At 38.1% G+C, this 22,723-nt stretch overlaps 1 protein-coding gene across 3 annotated transcripts in view; it reads left to right on the forward strand.

The window, feature by feature from the left end:
* The window catches only part of USP12 (ubiquitin specific peptidase 12), an 87,888-nt gene extending 70,275 nt beyond the window's left edge, over window positions 1-17,613 (forward strand). For all 3 annotated transcript variants that reach the window (XM_038573408.1, XM_038573407.1, XM_038573409.1), the window contains 3 exons: window positions 9,282-9,479; window positions 13,068-13,146; window positions 14,425-17,613. In XM_038573408.1, coding sequence (XP_038429336.1) covers window positions 9,282-9,479; window positions 13,068-13,146; window positions 14,425-14,526 — 379 coding nt within the window. In that variant the 3' untranslated portion in view covers window positions 14,527-17,613. The remainder of the gene's footprint in view (window positions 1-9,281; window positions 9,480-13,067; window positions 13,147-14,424) is intronic.
* Window positions 17,614-22,723: the final 5,110 nt, after the last annotated feature.

Below are 22,723 nucleotides of genomic sequence, written 5' to 3' on the forward strand. Positions count from 1 at the left end.
CTAGCTTCTGCTGTTCCTACAAAGGATCTTGTATCTTCTCTTCTTTGGTATCACAGAATGGAATCATCATCATTGTTCTTGTTATTTTACTTTTTGTTTTGAAACAATCTCAAGATCAAAGAAAAATTGTATGTATAGTACCAAGAATGCTTTTTTACCCAAAAGCATTTGAAAGTACGGTCCTGATATGATGTCCTGTGATCCTGGACAGTTGAGTGGCTATTTCCTACCAACAAGCTATTTCCTCTTGCCATATTCATCCACATGGGGAAAGTAACATCAATATGTTACTGTTCTTGTGGTGCTTATTTTTATTAGCACAGATGCCCCAGTAATGTCTTTTATAGAAAAAATGTATCCAGGCCAGAAACACACATTACATTTAGTTTTCATGTCTCTTTAGTGTTTTTACATTTGAAACAGTCTTTTCTTGACTTTAAAAATCTGCACATCCTGTTACCGGTGTATTTATCCTTTGAACATTTGATTAAGGTGATGTCTCCCAGAGTTCTTCACTGTTAAGCTAGTTTGCCCATTTATAGAATTCATAAGTATTTTGTGTGGAGCTGTTTTGAGATTGTAAATATACCCATTCCTCATCGGACTCATATATATATATATATATATATTTTTTTATTTTTTTATTTTTATTTTTTTTAATTTTGTAACTCTCAGCATGGAGTCAAGGATTTTTTTCTTCAGTGGATTATGGATTATGATCCATTTCCATTCTTATTTTCATGTGCGAATTATCCCAGCTTTGGCCAGTGGGAGCCCCTTCAAGCTGGCACCTGTGTCTTTTTGACATGCCCCATCATTCTCGAGTGCTTCTTTACTTTCTGGCATGAAAAAGTCCAGGTTCATTTGGTACTTCCTTGCCCCCACTCTGGTACCAGCCATTTATCCAAGGAGGCCTGGTTTCTTTTAGGAGGAGAATGAGGTTTAGAAAGCAGGACTTTGGTATAGATGTACTCACTGATACTGAGATATCTATGTTCCTGAGCCCCCTTAGTGGACAGAGCTGGATGGTGTGTGTACATATATATGTACTATACATATGCTTACATCCATACCTGTTTATCTTGCCTACTGATCTATCGATATTGAAAAACCATGAAGTCAAAATTAAATCCCCAGTTTCAGCCGACAGCATAGGTATCATTTCTAGTTTTCTTTTCTTTTTTTTTTTTTTTTTTAAGATTTTATTTATTCATGAGAGAGAGAGAGAGAGACAGAGACAGAGACATAGGCAGAGGGAGAAGCAGGCTCCATGCAGGGAGTCTCATGTGGGACTCAATCCGGGGACTCCAGAATCACGCCCTGGGCCGAAGGCAGGCAGTAAACCACTGAGCCACCCAGGGATCCCTAGTTTTCTCCTTTTTAATGTTGGTAATTTCCTTCTACATTTCCTACATTTCCTTCTACATTTTCACACAGGTTTTAGAGTATTTATGTAGGATAAGTTGTTTGGAAAGAGAGCAATACAGAAAATTATCTATTTTCTACTAGGATCTAGTGTTAGCCTTTCTGGTAACTTCCGTTGAGATATTGGGCAAGCCATTTAATCTTTCTGGGTCTCACTTGGATTAGTTGACATCTAAGATCCCTACCAGCTGTAAAAGTCTATAGTTTCTAGTCTCAGAATAACAGAATAAGATTGTGTTGGATATGTAGATTGTAGTTCTTATTAAAGAAACAAAAATCAGTTCGACTTTAAAAGTTTTTAGTTTGGGGGCCCCTGAGTGGCTCATTCGGTTAAGTGTCCAACTCTTGATTTGGACTCAGGTCATGATCTTAGGGTCATGAGACCAGCCCTGCCTTGTGGAGCCTGCTTAGAATTCTTCTCTCCCTCTCCCTTCGCCCCTATCCCCCTCTCCTGTTCTGGCATGGTCTCTCTCTATTTAGGATGGAGGGATGGATGGATGGTTTTGGTCTGAAGGACAGAAGCCACACGATCATCTCAGTGGATAGAGAAAAACATTTGACAAAATTCAGCACCTGTCCATGATTAAAAAACACTCAACAAACTAGGACTAGAAGGAACATACCTTAACATAAAGAGGGCCATCTGTGACAAGCCCATAGCTAACATTATCCCCAGTGGTGAAAAACTGAAGAGCTTTTTTTCCCTCAGGATCAGAAACAAGACAAGGATGTACCTAGTGTTGCCACTTTTATTCAGCATAGTATTGGAAGTCCTGAGCAGAGCAGTTAGGCAAGAACAAGAAATAAAAGGCATCCAGATGAGAAAGGAAGAAGTCAGATTATCTCTGTTCACAGATGATAGTCTTATATACAGAAAACCCTAAAGATTAAACAACAGCAACAAAAAATTAGAATAAGTTCAGCAGAGGTGCAGATACAGTGGACATGTGAAAGTCTGTTGCATTTCTGTACACTAACAGTGAACAATCTAAAAAAGAAAGTTAAACAAAATAATCCCACTTACAATAGCACCAAAAAAGAATAAAATACTTAGAAGTTGATTTAATCCAGAAGGCTAAAGACTTGTACACAGAAAACTATAAAATATTGCTGAAAGAAATTTAAAAAGATACATACAAATAATGGAAAAGGGATCCTATGTTTATGGATTGGAAGACTTAATATTGTTAAAATGGTCATACTTCCCAAAGCAGACCATAGATTCAGTTTAATCTCTACCAAAATCTCAATGGCATTTTTTGATGAAATAGGGAAAAAAAAATCCAAATTCACATGGGAAATCTTAGAAAGGATTTTTAAAGCCAAAACAATACCGAAAGAAAAACAAAGCTGGAGGCCGCCTACTTTCTAACTTGAAAACATGTTACAGAGCTACAGTAGTTAAAACAGTGTGGTACTATGGATAAAGACAAACATGTAGACCAATGGAACAGAATAGAGAGCCCAGAAATAAATCCTCACTTACATGGTCAGATGATCTACAAGTATGCCAAGGCTACATGACAGGGAAAAGTATAGTTTCTTCAACAAATGTTTTGGAAACACTGATATTCATATGCAAAAGAATGAAATTGGACCCTTACACCATACACAAAACTTAATTCAAAATGGATTAAAGATCTAAACATAAGACCTGAACTATAAAACTCCTAGAAAAAAAACATGGGGGAAAATCTTCCTGCCATTGAATTCGACAGTCATTTTTAAAATATGACACCAAAAGCACAAGTAACAAAGGCAAAAATAGATGGGACGATATCAAACTTAAAAATTTATGCATGACAAAAAAAATTAACAGTGAAAAGGCATGAATGGGAGAAAATATTTGAGAACCAATATGTGATAAGAAATTAATATCCAAAATATATAAAGAACTCTTACAACTCAACACCATAAACCAACCACCCAATTTAAAAATGGGCAAAAAACTCGAATAAACATTTCTCCAAAGAAGATAAACAAATGGCCAACAAGCATATGAAAAGATAATGCCACTAATCATCAGGGAACTGCCAGTTAGAATTACAGTGAGGTATCACGTGACACTATTAGGATGACCACGTCAGAAAAAGAGAAAATAATGTGTTGGTAAAGATGTGGAGAAATTGGAACCTTGTACCCTGTTGGTGGGAATGTAAAGTGGTGTAGCTGCTTTGGAAAACAATATGGAGGTTCCTCAAAATATTAAAAACAATTTACCACATGACCCAGCATTCCTACTTCTACATATATATCCAAAAGAATTAGATTAAAGAGATTATATGCAGTCCTGTTTATTGCTACATTGTTTACAATAACCAAGAGGTGGAAACAACTTAAATGTCCATCAACAGATGAAAGGATAAAATGTAGGATGAACATCTAGTGGGGTATTATTCAGCCTTAAAGGAGAAGGAAAAGCTGTCATACTGCAACATGGATGAGTCTTGAGCATATTATGATAAGTGAAATAAGCTAATCACAAAAAGGCAAATTCTGTGTGATTCCAGTTACATGGGGAATCTTTAGTGACATTTTTAGTAACCAAGTGAAATGATGGTTGCCAGGATCTAAGGGGAAGGGGAAAAGAGGAGTTGTTCAGTGGGTGTAGAGTTTCATTTTGCAAGATGAAAAATTTCTAGAGATCTGTTGTGCAACAGTGTGCTTTATCGGGAACACTACTATAGTATACATCTAGAAAGGGTTAAGATGGTAAAGTTTATGTTATGTGTGTTTTAACCACAGAAAAATGCATATGGTTTGGTCTTCATTCAGAATATACCTGTTTATATTAAGGTAAAGACAATGTCTTCAAAACCAAAGGTTTCAGTCCTGGAATACCAAAGAACGATTTCTGGAAATGTTACCATAAAATAAATATTCCATGATCAATTGAATTTGCTATATAATAAAGTTTCCTCTTCATTATTTATTCATGCTTCATATTATAGACTCTGAGGAGACCCTCAGAATAGATAAATAATAGATAGATAGATAAATAGATAATAGATATATAAATTTATCTTTTTATCTAGCTTTATACAGAATTTACCTGCACATAGACTAGACTCCTTTTTATATAGCACACCTGTTGAACTATATATAGCACAGTGCAGGAAAAATACCAGCTTGGTAAATGTAGGTGAAACAACCATAAGCTGTTAGCCAATGGGTGGATAAAGCATATGAGTAAAAGCAAAGTAATGTCCCTGGGGAACTGAAATGAGAGGATTTGATGGCTTTGTTTCAGGTGGTGTTTTCCTGTCATCTGGGCATTGGGGTGGGATTGGTGCTGGAGTGGTGCTCCTCTGTCCCTCCTCTCTGCCTTAGATGAGGATCTGATCATGAGTGGCTGGACAGGGAGTTGAGCCAACCTGATTTTCTGATACACATCCTTCCTCTCTTCACTCCCTGCTCCCTTGATGCCATCTTTAGCCTAACCCACTTCCAGGCCCAGTGCTGTCTGTATGAGGCATTGGGGAAGACTTGTGCAGTGCCTAGGCCACTCAGCATCAAGTTATCGTGGCCACTGTCTCTGCTGCCCTGATGTAGTAATTGAGATTCTTATTTCTGAGGGCAAGTTCTTCCCATTTGCTCCATTTTCATAACTAGATTCATATCTTACTCTTCCATGTGCAGGTCCTACTCATGGTTAGTGTCATGTCAGCAGTGAGTATTTTGTCGCCACATTGTAGTCAACATCCCCAACCACCCCTGGCACACATACCCTGCCTCAGTCCTTTGAGACTGCTGGAACACAACACTGTAGACTGGGTGGATTATAAACAGCAGAAATGTATTAGGATTCTGGAGGCTAGCAGTCCAAAATCTTCAGGAGAAATATGCTATGCTAATATTTTAAGATGCTTCTTACATATTTATTATTACTTTGCTAATTCTGGAGGCTAGCAATCCAAAATCTTCAGGTGGAGAAATATACTATGCTAATATTTTAAGATACTTGTTACATATTTATTATTACTTTGCTAAAATATAAAGGAATCTTCCCATTTTTACAGTTATTAGTCTTTAGAAAAAACATGAGGAAAAAAATCATCATTCTATTTAGTAGAACTGTTATATCATCACCAGGTGAGGTTTGTATGTTGGAAAACGGGCATCAATAGACTTGCTTGACTCAGGGATGCCATAAACCTTCAACTTGTAAAAAAACAGGCAGTAATCTGTGAAGTGCAATAAAGCAAAGCACAATAAATCTTATACAAACTCCTTCATACAAGAGGGAATGATCACCAACACATTTTTAAGACCAGCATAAACCTGATACCAAAACCTGACAAAGGTATTACAAGAAAATTACAGACCAGTAATACCCCTCTTGTGATATTTCAAAGATGTGAAAATCAACACATTAGCAAACTGAATCCAGCTACATATCTCTTGCTGTTTGGGGGTACCACAAACAGTGCCCGTAATATGATGATGAGCTTCTTTGATAAATGTGTGATTTGACTGCTCCGTCCACCGGCCATCCTTCCACATCTTTTCCTTTCCTCTGGCCTCTGTTCTCCAAGACACAACAATATGGAAATTAGGCCAGTTGGTAACCCTACAGTGGCCTCCAAGTGCTGAAGTGAAAGGAAAAGTCACGTCTCTTACATTTGAATCAAAAGCTAGAAATGATTAAGCTTAGAAAGACCTGTTGAAAGCTGAGACAGAGTAAAAGCTGGGTCTTTTGTGCCAAACGTCAGCCAAGTTGTGAGTGCAAAGGCAAAAGTTCTTGAAGGGCATTATAAGTGCTATTCCAGTGAACACATGAATGATAGATAAGAAGGCAAAATAGTTTTATTTGCTGATACAGAGAAAGTTCGAGTGGTCTGAACAGAAGAGGAAACCAGCCATAGTGTTCCTTTAAGCCAATGCCCAATCTAGAGTAAGGCCTTAACTCTGTCATTCTATGAGGGCTGAGAGAAGTGAGGATGCTGTAGAAGAAAAGTTTGAAGCTAACAGAGGTTGGTTCCTGAGGTTTAAGGAAAGAAACCAGCTCCAGAACAAAGTACAGGGTGAAGCAACAAATGCTGGTGTAGAAGCTGCAGTGAGGTACCCAGAAGGTCTAGCTAAGGTAATTCATGAAGGTGGCTAATCTAAAAAATAGATTTTCAATGTAGACAAAACAACTCTCTGTTGGAAGATGATGCCATCAAGACTTTCATAGCTAGAAAAATCTTCAAAGGACAGGCTGACTCTCTGGTTAGGAGCTAATGCAGCTGATGACTTCAGTTGAAGCCAGTGTACATTGACCATTCCAAAAATCCTAGGGCCTTTCAGAATGATGCAAAATCTATTCTGTCCTCCATGAGTGGGACCACAAAGCCTGGATGACAGCACATCTGTTTACAACATGGTTTACTGAGTATTTGAAGCCCACTGTAAAGACCTGCTGCTCAGGAAAAAAAAAAAAAAAGATTCAAATATTGTTTCTTCATTGATAATACACCTGGTCACCCAAGAGCTCTGATGAAGATGAACAACAAGATGAATGTTTTCCTGCCTGTGACACAGCATCTATTCCACAGCCTAGGAATCAAGGAGTTATTTTGATTTTCCAGTCTTTCAAGAAATATATTTCATAAGTCTAGCTGCCATAGAAAGTGATTCCTCTGATGGATCTGGGCAGTCAATGGAAAACTTTCTAGAAATGGAATGCCATTAAGAAATATGGGAAGAGGTCAAAATAACATTGTTTGGAGTTTGGAAGAAGTTGGTTCCCACCCTTACAGAGGACTTGGAGGGGAGGTGTTCAGGACGTCAGTGGAGGCAGTAACTACATGTGCTAGATACAGCAAGAAAACTGGAATTAGAAGTGGGGCCTGAAGATGGGACCACATTGCTGCCATCTCATGATCAAACTCAAACGGATGAGGAGCTGCTGCTTATGGATGAACAAAGAGTGGTTTCTTGAAATGGAATCTACTCTTGGTGAGGATGCTGTGAAGATTGTTGCAGTGACAACAAAGGATTTAGGATATTACATCAACCTAGCTGATAAAACAGCGGCAGGGTTTGAAAGATGGACTCTCAGGTTGAAAGAAGTTCTGTGGGTGAAATGCTCTTGAACAGCATCCCATGCTACAAAGAAATTGTTCATGAAAGGAAGAGAGGGTCAAGATGGCAAGCTTGATTGTTGTCTTTTAAGAAATTGCTGCAGCCACCCCAGCCTTTAGCAGCTACCACCCTGATGAGTCAACAGTCATCAACAGTGAACCAAGATCCTCTTCTTCAGCAAAAAGATTATGACTTGTTAAAGGATTAGATGGTGGTTTACTTTTTCTTTAGCAATGAGATAGTTTTAAATTAAGGTATCTGCATTGTTTTTCTAGACATAATGCTTTTGCACATTTATTAGTTACAGTATAGCGTAATCTAACTTTTGTATGTCCTGGAAAACCAAAAATTTCATTTCACTGGCCTTATTGTGATATTTACTGTAGTGGTCTGGAACTGAACCCACAATATCTTTGATATGCCTATATCTAGGATTTTCCCAGTTTTTCACAATATAAAATAACTCTAGATGTGATTTTTTTTTTCCAGAAATCTTGCATTTGAGATGATATATTTCAGTTCTGGAAGTGGAATTACTGAGGCAAAGGCCATAAAGAATCCTTACTGCTAGATTTCTTAATAGGAATGATTATCTGCTTATGCTTATTCTTGCTAATGTTTTTCAAAGGCCAGGGTAGAATAGTAAATGTTTCTGGAAAAATAAGCTGCCCACCACATTTAAGATTTATGGGATGCAGATTTAGTGTAGTGCTATAGAATGGTTCTTGTTTTCACTTCATTAGAGGCAATGGCTTAATAAATTTCATCTTTTAATTATGAAAAGTGTTTTGCTTCATTGAACACATAGAGAATTCGGTTCCACAACATTTGTCAAGTATCTGTCATGTGCCAGGCATGTTGCTTGATAGAGAAATAAAGTGACAAAAAAAAAAAAAAAAAAAAAAAAAGGTTTCTACCTGCCAAGATCTCAGATCCTAGAAGAGAAAGACTCATAATCTAAATATTTTATGGTGTCATAAACTGTGTATACACACACACACACACATACAGCGATTCTGTGAAGTGCTGATGGGGAAGTTATTTATGCCAGGGATTACAACATTTGAGCTGAACCTTCAGAAGAATAAACTCTTTAGGAAAGTAGGAGCAGAGAAGTCATGTCAGGGAGAAATGGCATTTAAGGGTACAATAAAGATTATTTAGAATGTGGAGGATAACCAGTTGTTTTATAGTTAAAGACTTATCTCCTAAATTTGCAAATTATTTAACTCTCTTTCTAGAATACATGTAGTCATTATTCTGAATATGGAGTTATTTCTTATCTCTGCCAAACACCGTTCGTGGAATGGTCTTTAATGCTTTTCTCATTGTGCCCCATTCTCCAGCCATTATGAATTATATAGACTGATAGAACAAATGGCTTTCAGTCTCACATCCAAAGAAGTTAAGCAGCTGCAAGGAATTGGTTTTCCTCCACTCATCATTGGTATCGTATGCAGTTAGTCTTATCCTTAGGGATCTGTATTCCAGAATAAGGATTTCTTAACAAAAAACTGATGCCAGTCTGTCTATTTTGAAGCCATATGGAGTGCAAAGTCAGATTATGTCGTTTGGTGGTGATGGGCAGAGTGGGTAGTCTTAAGATGTTTAGAATGTTGCTTCGCCAATAGAAAAATAATTGGTAGAACTATGCAAAAGTGGGCAGTGCTGGGCTATTAAAAGCAACCGTTAAAACTGTTTGTTACTAGAGTCATAAAGTTCGATAGTTCTTTTAAGGACGTGGTATGAATGCCTTTCATGAAATTTTGTTTCCATGTTTATTTGAATAGGATGAAAGTTAAAAAACTGCCCATGATTCTAGCTCTGCACCTGAAGAGGTTTAAATACATGGATCAACTTCATCGATACACAAAACTGTCTTACCGGGTAGTTTTTCCTTTAGAACTTCGTCTGTTTAACACCTCTGGCGATGCAACCAATCCTGACAGAATGTACGACCTTGTTGCTGTGGTGGTTCACTGTGGAAGGTAACTGCATCCATGGGATGAGCCTGCGAGGCTCTCTGGCCGTTGGGGCAGGTGTTCGGGATCGTCCCGGGTGCTTCCAGGGCGGACCTTCGGGGTCTCCTTATCCTTCAGGGCTTCAGTATCAGGGTAACTTGATTGCAAAATGGGGTGTTTCAGATACAGTGTACTTATTTCCTCCTTAAGCTTTTATATATTGAAACATTATTGCCCAAATTTTATTTTTATTGTTCTATAAATAGTACTATAAAGGAACTTGAAGACCTCTTTGTTATTCTTTTTCTTTTCTTTTTTTCTTCTTTCTTTCCCTCTTGTTGGTAAAAATGATGCTGCCTAAATAGATTTTGCGAAATAAATTATTTCTGAGATTAATTGTTCATGGTTATGAAAACATTTAAGATGGCTTTGGAAATCATCTTTAAAGACACGTTTTTTTTTTTAAATTTTGTCAGTCAGTATATTTATTTCCTGATAGTTTAGTATGATATGTCATTCTGTGTATGTGGATTTATAAAATAGCTCAAAAAATTCTCAAAACTACAGGAGCATCACACAATCAAAATTTATATTTGGAACATGCAGTCTTCATTGATTGTTTAGAATTTCCTGTAATACTTTTTTTTTTTTAAAGATTTTATTCATGAGAGACAGAGAGAGAGAGAGGCAGAGACAGGCAGAGGGAGAAGCAGGCTCCATGCAGGCAGCCCAACATGGGACTCGATCCCGGGTCTCCAGGATCACACCCTGGGCTGAAGGTGGCGCTAAACTGCTGAGCCACCCAGGCTGCCTTCCTGTAATAATTTTAAAAGAGACACTCATTCTTTTCCCCATGGTTTGGGGAAGCTTGTACCAACAGCATGTTACAGCCAATGAAAAAAAAAAAAGTCCCTGACGTTCTCACCTTGAGCTGTCCCTCCCAGCTTTCTGTTCAGAACCTGTAAGGACACAGGAGGGTGGTCACCTTGCTGTAATTCCACTGTCCCTGTCAGGCCTACCTCCCAGTCTCCCATCCTCAGCAGTAATCTTCCTTTTCCATGTTTGGAACATTCTCTTTCTAAAGGAAGGGTAGAGACATCTGAATGGAGGAAACAGCCTTGGTGCAGTGATTGAACCCAGAGGTTTTAGAGTCCAAGAAACCTGGCTTTCAGTTCTGATCCTGCCATTTATGGCTGGTATGACTTCATACAGAATTCCCTGAGTGCCGGCTTTCACTTGTTTAAAAAGGAAACAATATTAATTAACGACCTTGCTGTGGTGTAGGTTTAAAGGGGGAATGCACATCACTTAGTTGCTGCTACGTTTGCATAACAATAACAACATCATCATGTTGCCCTTTCAGGTCCTCCCTTACTGTTCTTTAGCCTGTTCAAATTCGGGAACAGTGAGTAGTTTCTGTCTGCTTAGATTATGATAGAGTTTTGGAATTGCTCTACTCACGAGGCCATGAACTCTGAGATTCCTGATCACAACCAGAGCCCCCTGCCGCACTCCTTCTTCTCTCACTGTTATTCCCCCTGCCTTTTCCCCTTCCCCAGCCCTTTAAACCTCTATGGAGGATATCCTGGGTGGTCTTTTGTCCTGTCCAGCCCGGCTCCATTTTGTGCCAAGCCTCTGTGTTCACAGAACTGCTGGCTGCGCACTGCTAGCCATTACTTACTGCTTTGGGACTCTATTATATTTATCATTCTGTAGGTCTTTTTCCGTTATGAGAACAGACACTTCTTAAGACAGGAAATAATTTGTCCATTAACAAAAGATAAATAACATTTTCAGATCTTTCTTATTTTTTATTTATAAGATTTATTCATAGTTATATTTCATTTGCAAGGATAAAGGGTGTGCTTTGGCCACATCCTTCAACTCTGGAGGATGCTCATCATTATTAAGTCTGTGCCAGTCCAGCTTACATGTTCTCTCTCCTTAATGTCTAGGGCATAGTAGATTTCTAGCAGGTGCTTGCAGAATCATTAAGTATGATCCTTGCAGCCCATCTCAGGTCCCCTTGACTCCTCAGCCCTCTCCTTCCCACCTCCTCTCTTGCTGGATGAGATATGTCGGTTGCACGACCCTTGCAGCTCTACTCTTATATCCTATTTGGCCCTGTATTGTGTTTTTGGAGGGTTCTCTGCTGTAGTCACAGTGTTTTCAGGGCCGGGCATTGTTGGTATCTTTCTAATCCCCACAGCAACCAATACAGGAGGCATTCATATGTACTGAACCGAGTGTTTTTTCTGTTCAGGATGCAAATCCCTAATTCACAGCTTTCTTAGGTATAAATTTATTAGCTTCAGCCCTCCCTCATCTTATTATAGTTTCTGTAATTAACTTTTGTTTGTTGTTCAAACTACCTCTTTGCCAAAGGAGAATGCTTCCTACCCTTTGCAGTCTCATACCTACCAGCCCTCAGCCCACTTGTCTCCCTCTCCCTCAGGTGCTGTTCCTCAGCCTTTCTGGGATTTTTCTTCATGTTCACCAACTTACAAATTAAAAAAAAAAAAAAAAAAAATTCTTAGAGGAACCCTATAGAAACAGGGAAAATATAAATACATATTTATAGCTTATTTTTTTAAGATTTGTTTTAGCATTAAAAGCCTTAAAGCATTAAAAGAAAGTTTTGAGGCATTTTCCTCTGTACTCTTGTTTTTGTCATTTTGTCACCTAAGGTACTCGTCTCACCTAGCAGGATCAGAGGAGCCTAGACAGACACAGGATGCTGCTTATTCTATTATCTGATGTTGCTACTTTTAAGATAATATTCACCATAAACCACAATTTGTATCAAAAATTACCTCAAATTCTATAATAATTACAACAGAAATATAACTTAATAAAGAATTATATAGAAGCTTTTATAATAAGTCATACATAAACTGGGAGAGATTAAAATCTTTGCCATGTCCTTTATAAAGCATTTTTTAGAAATAATCCTACTTGCATTTTTATGCATTTCTAGATTTCTTTATCGCAGAATTGTTTAAAATGAGATGCAGAGACAATTCAAATAATGTTGCTAAGATCGAGGTACTTAAAAATAGCACTGATAATCCTTATACAATGTCATTTATTTTTAAAGAAGTTTATGAAGGTCAAGCTTGATTTTAGAACTATAGATTTGATATCTGCTTTTTTAGGCATCGCATGTTCTTTCCTCAAGAGAAAAACTATGGCCAAGGGAATAAGACAGAAAAAAAAATTCTACATGCGTTATTCTATAGTTTAGCTTGGGGGGCTGTGGCCCCCTGTCATTCCCTCAAAATGCTAAAAAATAGATATATTTAAATTTTTCATAGAAACAAATTTGAAAACTATTTTAAAAATAATTATTACAGATACAACAAATAATTTGAATAGCATAGCTTTATATAAATAGAATGCTAGTTATATCTCAAAGTAGAGTAATAATTACTTGATTTTAAAATTGAATGCCAGTTCACAGCAATGTAGCTTGATATTTTGGGGAAGAATAGATAAAGGAGTATTTTTTGTCAGTTTCAGTTATTATCCTACTTTATAGAACATGAAGTTGAGGGCATAGAAGAATGGTATTAATAAACATTGTATAAAATTAACTTCTCTTTCTCTTTGTTTTAGTGGTCCCAATCGAGGTCATTATATTGCAATAGTTAAGAGTCATGAGTTTTGGTTGTTGTTTGATGACGACATTGTAGAAGTAAGTAGTTCCTGAATTTCTTATCTTTCTTCAAAGTTATGTGTGTATTTTACTCTTCTTTCTCCCAGCTTCTCATTCATATGACAGGTTACGAGTATGGGACAAATGTCGAGGTCTTCAGATTGCAGTCAGATTCCTACTGTCCCCAACAACCAATCCTCATGCTTGAATGGTCAGGTGACCTTAAAAATGCTTAGAATAAAACAAAAGCCCTCAACAAGAGAGCTAGTTTAAAACAATCTTTCATTGTTTAAAAAAAATTATTGAGCCATAATATACAGAAAGTACACAAATCTTAAGCAACACTTGAATTTTTTGTATGTGAATGCACGAACACACACACACACACACACACACACAGTAATCTCTCTCCAGATGAAGACTGAGTACATTTTCAACACTCTTTATTGAGCCCCACCACCCCCATCCTCTTCCTGGTCAATTCTCATGGCTTTCCTCCCCTCTGTCCACCATTCCCTGAACCCAGTATTTTGTTTTTGATCATTATGATTAATTTTACCTCTGAATATAAATGGACTTCTCCAGTATGACTTCTTTTGTATCTAGCTGTCCATTTTGGTTGCCTTGTAAGGATATAACAAGGTAGAAATGTGCCTTTTTGTCCCTTGCTATTACCGATAAAACTGCCTCGATCACTCAGATCTAAGTCTTTTGTTGGACACACACACACTCATTTTTATTGGGTGTACGTTAGGTAGGACCATACGAAATTGCCATTTAGCCATTTTTGTAGGTCACAAATGGTTGGGAATTGATGGTTTCATATAGTTCAGGTAATTCTATTACTGAGGAATAGAATTGTTAGATGAAAGGGTAGCTGTATGTTCAGCTTTAAAAGATAATGCTAAACATTTCCCCAGCGTCTCTGTCCCATTCTCCGTTTCTGCCAGCAGTATATGAGAGCCCTGTTTGCTTCAACATTGGTGAGAATGTGTATGGACATGATCAGTCTTTTTAATTTAAGCCTTTCTTATTGTGCAGAGCTGTTTTATAAACAAATGAAGGGTCGCAGAAGGGGAGATGGATAAGGGGATTGGGTAATTGGGTGACGGGCACTAAGGAGGGCACATGAGATGAGCACTGGGTGTTACACTGTATGTTGGCAAATTAAATATGTGTGTGTGTGTGTGTGTGTGTGTAATTACCAAGAAAAAAGATAAGGAAAAAGCACAATTCTAAGAAATGTGGAAGATTTTACTGAACTAAAGCAGTTCCAGGAGCTCATTTCTGTACTAACGTTTCCATTTTACCTCACAGAAAATAGATGCACAAGCTATTGAAGAATTCTACGGGTTGACATCAGATATCTCAAAGAACTCTGAGTCTGGTTACATCCTTTTCTATCAGTCTCGGGACTGAGAGGGACCGTGATGAAGAGATACTTTCTGCCTCATTTCTTCTCTGGTTATTTTGGAAAGGATCAAGCACTGATTTTTCAAGAAAAGAGAAATGCAGGAAGCTCAGGGGGCAGTAGCACACTTTGCACACAATAAAGCAAAGACTGTGGATTAACACGCTCTTCCTATCATGGTAGTTGATTTATTTGCTCAGGTATCATGCTGTCTGCAGTTCCACACAACAAGGAAGTGAGATCAGAGATAGCAGCTCCTCTTGTAAAACAGCCTTCCAGTAATTGACATGCATTTCTCTTTGTTAATTGCACCAATAATGATTTGAACTCCTTGGGGGTGCAGTAGAAAGACTAGGAATCCGTGCTAGGTTGTATTAATCACTTAAGGAGAGGATTGCACACGCTGTGTAACTTTGCCCGTGTTGCAGATACACAGAAGGAGTATTTGGTGGTCTTTTCAAGCGTAAACCAGAACTACATTTGGGCCCAACACTTGGAGTTGCCTTCCTGATGTAAAAATTAATAGATAACTAGAATCCAGTGTCAGGAAGACAAATATGTTTTGCTTCTCTGAAGAAGCTTATAATAATATACAGTATATGTATATGTAGGGAACAATTGGTCAGAAGTGGCTTTTTGTTTCCCCAAGGGGAAAGACTGGCTTTGTAATTATAATTTTTTTCTTATTTATTTTACTTAAAACTGGTAGAGTCTAAGTATTGTGTGAAGTGCCCACGATTCTGTCAGTAAATTTGAGCATATTTTTATTAGTTTTTGTCAGTTTAACTAGTCCTTCTGTTTGTTTCTATTTTTAAGGTGAATTTTAAACTCTATTTTAAATCGTAGGATACCTTAAGAAAAATTGCAACAAGAGGAGGTAAATATTCTTTTTCAGGAGGAACTGATATCTCTGGCTAAACATTTGTCCTTTTTGTTATAGTTTATAAATCAATATTCAGCTTTAATTTCAGTATAATAAAAAGCTATCAAAAATTCCCTGTCACAGTTGGAACAATAAAAGAAGTTCTGGCTCAGTGGTGCACCAGTCTTTAGAATTCTTAAGTACTCTAACGTTTCAGGTTGAGGCCATGTTTGGAAACCTCGTGTCATAGCAGTTACGTTCTTTTCAAATGTCATTCTCTACCCTGGAAAGAAGTGATCTGTCAGAACCCGAGCAGCCTGTGTGGCTGCCACGAACCCGCCCAGGATCAAGTGTTGGTGACGCAGACCAGGAGCACACAGAGCAAGTCCTTTTCTCTCCCCCCACCCCTTCATCTTTACAGATCTTACTGGAAGAGTGTTCAGAAATTAAACCTGGCATTTGTTAAGACTTCCTTCTGTTGGGAGTTTTAAGAAGTAATATATGTGATGTAAAATGTACGTGAACCATTGCGGTTGACACTTTCCCACGCATCATCAGTAAGTTGTCAGACGGTGGCCCATTGTACCGTGCAGGAAATAGTTGAATATACATATTCAGAAGAGTGATCAGGCCTTGGATGTCCTTTAAGTCCTTTTAGGCAGTAACTTTTTTTTAATTGCTGTAATTTTCTAAACTTATTTTACTAACACTGTTGAATATGAAAAAAAAAAAAACGAAAAACTTTTTTGTCTGCTGCTATTTATTAACATTTATTATCTGTATCTTTTAGCTCAGGAAATGACTTCACCTATTCGTTCCATGAACTGATCTTTTAACAGGGTCACTTGGCTAATTGGGCTGTTGAAACAAGATGTGCTGGGAGAAAATTATGATGTATTTTGACAAGTTACTTTTTAAGATTAGAGTTGCTAAAGCCTTACGCTGGCTGGAGGGGGTTTATACAAATTATGGAGCCTGCCTGATGGCAACATTGCACAGAGAATCACGACGGAGAATGTGGGGAAGGTCACAGACGTGGAAGTGGATACATTTTTTATTTTGAGGGCTTAAACCAAATTGTCTTGGCACTCAAGGCTGTGTTTCCACAGCCTTTGGCACAGAGAAAGACGTAAAGTGAGGCTGAGTCCATTTGTGCTTGAGCCAGGCCACAGCATGGATAAGAAAGATAGATGAAGTCATTTGCATAGAGGTCCAGCATTGGAATACGGCGCCATGTTTCTACATTTTGCATTTTAAAAAACACAGTAAAAGGCAAGGTTACATTTCATATTAAAGCAAGCTCTAGCATTTTTATTGAGTTCCTTGGTAGTCACACACTGTTCACATCCACACGGTGTTTGATAGTATGATTTGTCAGGGGAGGGACTGTGGGGTGATAGTTCTCAATTTCCTTTTTACTGTTCGTTCAGCTGCATCTACATAAGATGTTTTGAAGCTTATCAGAAACTCAGTATACTTTAAAAACATAGGGTTAGGGTTGGGGGAAAAAAGTGCAGGTATTTAGTAAGAAAAGTGACCCATCTAGAAAGCATTGTGAGGTTGTGTGTTGGTTGACTGTGACGGAAATGAAGGGCGGGGTTAAGTTGTAAATGGTGGCTGATTGCTCTCTAACTATGTACATGTTTGTTGGGATGGCTGTCCCATATTTTGTATATTGGAATAAAAATTTCTATAAATTATCGTAACTGAAAGTAAATATTCTAAATTAAGTCTCACTGCTAAGTCGTATGGTTTCTGTCTTGGAAACTTTACCTTTAGAAGATTGCTTAAGACAGGGGCCATGAGACTTCAGGAGAAGGGGAGAAAGGAAATGTGTAATATATGGGTCTTGTTGCCTCTTAACCATCAGTATCGGGTTTTTTCTTTTTCTGTGATGGCAGTAGAAAGGCCTCACTTTCATAACATACTACTCTTGATACTTTCTTTAAGGATACTTTTCATTAAAGATTTCTCTCATGAGGTATTTAACTGGGAGCTGGGAGGCTAAGGCGTTCCGGTCCTGGCTCTTCAGTGAATTTAACTGTGTGACCTTGGGCAAGTCACTTAACCTCTCTGTGCTTCAGTCTCCCTATCTTGTAAAATGGGAGTAATACCTACCTCACAGGGTTGTTGTGGGGATTAATTAGATATAATGTCTGTAAAGCATCTAAGGTTCTTGAAGAAGGCGCTATATAAATATGAAATAATATCTATTAAAGTTGGTTTATTTGTGCTTGTGGGTTTTTAAGTGTGTTTTTTTCCTTTTGCCTCAAATGTCTTTGTGAATTAGAAGAAGAGTTGACCCATGAACAACACGGGTTTGAGCTGTGTGGGTCCACTTGTAAGCAGATTTTTTTTTTTTCTGATAAATACAGTATAGTACTGTGAGCATATTTTCTTCTAGGATTTTCTTAACATTTTCTTTTCTGTAGCTTTATTGTAAGAACATCAGCTATAAAACATACACAAAATGTGTGTTAATGATCTGTTTACGTTATCAGTAGGGCTTCTGGACAATAGGGGGCTATTCATATTTCCTTTTTGGGGGAGTCAGAAGTAAGATGAGGTTTCTTCCACTGCAAAGACACGGTGCCCCTCACCCCGGGGTTGTTAAAGTTCAACTGGATACATACACTTGGGGACCTGCCCTACTGCTCTTGCTGTGAACTATTTATGTTACCCAAAGAGATTTTCCCAGAACAGCATTCCGTGTGTGTAAAACAGCACATGGAATCATCGTGTACCTGGCATTTGTTTTTATGTGTTTTATAGTGTTGTCTTTCCAAAAATCCCAAGTTTAAAAATGTAAATTTAGGATCACAGAGTCTTAAAGGGGCAAATACAGTAAAAGGCAGTCTTTTTAGTGCTCCTCATCCCTTCCAGTGTAGTGATTGCTCTTGTAAAATCTGTAACTTTTGAGTATTCACCCTGTATACTCTGCTCCACTGTTGAGTGAGTGACTCAGTTACTAACATTGCTTTTATTACGTCATCTGCCTTCCTCACTCTCGGGAGACTGTCCTGGAAACACTTGTTTACTCCTTTCTCTGGAGTGGTCTTACAAAAAGCACAGTGAACTAGACCACCAGTGGGGACCTGAGACCGCAAAAACAGGTGAACTAGACCACCAGTGAAAAAAAAAAAACAGGTGAACTAGACCACCAGTGGGGACCTGAGACCGCCGTCTCTCAAACATCTGTATCACACACTTCATATTGAAATTTTAATAAGTGAAATTCTCAGTATTCAAGAGTGTTTTTCACAAACTGTTGCAAAGCCAAGACTGCCCCTCCCTTTCTTCAAGTTGCCTTATTCCCCAAGACCTGTTTGTGTTCTTTTGAAGCTTTTTTTTTAACTTTGTTCATTTATGTTTTCTATGATAATATACTACCTTTCTTTCTAGAGCTGCTAAAATCAGCCATCATTTGTTAGCTGATGGCATGATAAGGCCCTATACTTGGCATTTTACCTTTTCCTTCTTAATGCTCATCTTGACGATGACCTCTGAGTGCATTCATGATACCTCATTTTACAAAAGAAGAAACTAAAACTCCAGAGATTGAGTCATTTTCCCAGAGTCACTCAGCTGGAACGTAGCAGATGCAGGTTTCAAGTAGGTAGAACTTCATTGCCAAGCCCTTCACTGTGGCTGTTGTTACCAAGGTGTTTTCTTCTGTTGTGGAAAACACAGCATACAGTTTGCCATTTTAACCATTTTTAAGTGGGCCACTAAGTGACATTAAGCACACTGACAGTGTTGCACAACTCTGAACACCATCCATTTCTAGGATTTTTCATCTCCCCAAACAGTAAATCCATACCCATTAAATAATAACTTCCCCTCCCCCTCAGCCCTAGTAACTTCTTTCCTGCTTTCTGTCTATGAATTTGATGGCCCTAGGTAGTTCATGTAAGTGGACTCCTACAGTATTTGTACTCTTGCATCTGGCTTACCGCGCTTACATAATGTCTTCAAGCTTTGTTCTTGTTGGGGCAAGTGTCAGCATCTCTTTTGTTACGACTTGGTAATATTCCACATTTTTATCCATCTCTTGATGGACATTTGGGTGGTTTCCACTTTTGAGCTCTTGTGAGTAATGCCACTACGAACGTGGATGCACAAATACCTGTTTGAGTCCCTGACTTCAGTTCTTTTAGGTATATACAGGAAATCGCCGGATCATGTGGTAATTGTTTTTTTAATTTTTTATTTTAAGATTTTATTTGAGAGAGCATGAGCAGGGGGAGCAGCAGAGGTTGTTAGAAGGAGAAGCAGGCTCCCAGCTGAGCAGGGAGCCCGATGCGATGCGGGGCTCTATCTCAGGACCCCAGGACAATGGCCTGAGCTGAAGGCAGATAATTAACCAACCTAGCCACCCAGGCGCCTCTGTTTTAACTTTTTAAGGAACTTTCCCTGCTGCTCTCTGTACCCCTTGACTTTCCCCAACAGTGATACACCAACACTCCAGTTTCTGTTGTATCCCTGCTAACACTTATTTTTCCTGAGTGTTTTTGGTAGTGGCCACCCTAACTGGTGGGAGTTGATGTCACTGTGGTTTTGATTTGCATTTCCTCAATGATGAGTGGCTGTTAAGCATCATTTCATGTGCTTATTAGCCATTTGTATAACTTCTTTGGAGAAATGTCTATTCAAGTTCTTTGTCTATTTTTTTAATTGGGTTATTTTAAAAATTGGGTTATTTGTAGGGGTTCTTTATAATAAGTTCTGAATATTTTCTCCCATTTCTTTTCACTCTTATGGATAGTATCCTTTGATGCACAGAAGTTTTTAATTTTGATGTAGTTCAACTTAGCGATTTTTTTCTTTTGTTGCCTATGCCGTGGTGTCCTAAGAAATCACTACTACTATATCCAATGTCAGGAAATTTTTTCTCTGTTTTCTAGTAAAAGTTTCAGGGTCTTTTAGTTCTTATGTTTAGGTCTTTGATCTATTTTGAGTTAATTTTTAAATATGTTGTTAGGTAAGGGTCCAACTGCATTGTCTTGCATGTGGAGATCCAGTTTTCCCAGCACCATTTCTTGAAAAGACTGTTCTTTCTGCCATTGAATGATCTTGGCACTTTGGTCAAAAATCCATTGGCCATATATGTGAGGGTTTGTCTCTGGGCTCCGTTTTATTCCACTGGTCAGTATGTCTGTTCTTATGCCACTCGCTACTGTTTTTATTACCATAGCAAGTTTTGAAATCGAGACATGAGGCTTCCAACTTTGTTCTTTTTCAAGACTGTTTTGGCTGTTCAGGGTCCTAGAAATTTTATATGAATTTTCAGATTTTTAAAAAAATTTATGTAAAAGTTGCTGCTGAGATTTTGATAGGGATTGCATTGAATCTGTCTTCCACGAACACACAATGCCATTTATTTGTGTTGCCTTTAATTTCTTTTAGCAACATTCGTAGTTTTTTGTTTGTTTGTTTGTTTTTTATAGTTTTCAATGTAACAATCCTTTTACCTTCTTGGTTAAGTTTATTCCTAAGTATCTTACTGTTCTGATGGTACTGTAAATGGATTTGTTCTCTTAACTTTCCTCTTTGGATTGTTCATTGTTAGTGTATAAAAATGCAACTGATTTTTGTATGTTGATTTTATATCGTGCAAGTTTGCTGAATTTGTTTATTCTAACTGTTTTGGGGTAAATCTTGATTTTCTACTTATAAGATCATGTCATCTGCAAACAGATAATTATACTTCATCTTTTTTCAAATTTGCATGCCTTTTACTTCTGTTTGTTGCCTTATCCCTCTGGCCACAACTTTCAATACTGCATTGAATTAAAGTGCTGAACACAGGCATCCTTGCCTTGTTTCTCATCTTTGAGAAGCAGCTTTCAACCTTCCACCACTGAGTGTGATGTTAGCTGTGCGTTTTTCATATATGGCCTCCACATTGAGGAAGTTTCATCTCTAGTTTGAGTGTTTGTGTCAAGAAATGGGCATTGAATTTTGTGAAATGCTTTTTCTGTATCATTGAGATGATCTTGTGCGGGTTTTTTTGCTTTGTTTTGTTAATGCGTTACAGTGATTTTCGTATGTTGAACAACTCTTGCGTTTTGGGAGTAAATCCCATCTGGTTTTGGTAGTACAGTCTCTTTAATATGCTGCTGAATTTAATTTGTCAGTACTTTGTACATGATTTTTGCATGTATTTAATAAGGGGTACTGGTATGTAATTTTTTAAATTGTCTTTGACTTGGCTATGAAGGTAATGCTGGACTCACAGAATTAAGTTTGGAAGTATTCCCTGCTTTTCAGCTTTTTGGAAGAGTAGGAGAGCATCAAAAGATTTTTACAAATAACCAATACTTCCATGTTCACTGTAGGTCACTATTAAGAAAGTTGAAGGTATAGTCTTTGCCCTTGAGGAATCTACCACCTAAGAAGGAGTCCAAGGAAACAGCTTGCTAGGAAAGTCAACTGAATGCTTGAACTTCTACACAGCTGTACAAAACAGGTGGAGAAAAATGGAATAGAAAGGTATCATTGCTGGGCAGCCCAGGTGGCTCAGTGGTTTAGTGCCACCTTCCACCCAGGTGTGATCCTGGAGACCCGGGATCAAGTCCCATGTCGGGCTCTCTGCATGGAGCCTGCTTCTCCCTCTGCCTGTGTCTCTGCCTCCCTCTCTCTCTCTCTCTCTCTCTCTCTCTGGTCTCTCATATGTAAATAAATAAAATCTTAAAAAAAAAAAAAGTATCATTGCTTTCACAGAGATGCAGTCAGATTGCTAGACCCACAGAGAAATCTGGAAGTCAAAAACCGTCAAAGGGCTTGGAGATACTAAGTATAATGAGAATTTAAGAATATTAACTCCTAATACTCTTCAGTAATAGAATTTCTAAGCCTGCTTCAAATACTATTTCCCCCCCCACCCTTGTTCCTTTAAGCCAAGGCTCTAACTTACTCTCAGGAATTCACCCTGGTGCCCACTATGGACCTGATTTCTGAGGAAACCAGCTTTATGCTATTCTGCATCGTATGTTGCTTACTATAGTTCACCTTAATAATTGGTTCCTTTCTTGAATTTCCTCACCTGTTGTCAATGATCTGACCTATAATTAAATCCTGACAGTAAGACTTACTAATTAAAACTTCCTGCCTCCCAATTGTTTTCAAATAAGCAAAATTCTGTTTTAAGATGAAGGAAAACAGTCCCACTTTACGGGTTTGATGAGTCATTCCCAAATCTGAGTGATGAGCAGAATCACCGGAGTGTTGTACAGATGTTCAGATGCCTGCAGCCCATCCCCAGCAATGTTGAATTCATTTTGCCTTCAGTTTGAGGAGGCAGGATGGCCTTGGGTGACTTCCCACCACCGTCTCTACAAATG

Source organism: Canis lupus, chromosome 25 (genome assembly GCF_011100685.1).
Source record: "Canis lupus familiaris isolate Mischka breed German Shepherd chromosome 25, alternate assembly UU_Cfam_GSD_1.0, whole genome shotgun sequence".
In the NCBI taxonomy this organism is placed as follows: Eukaryota; Metazoa; Chordata; class Mammalia; order Carnivora; family Canidae; genus Canis; species Canis lupus.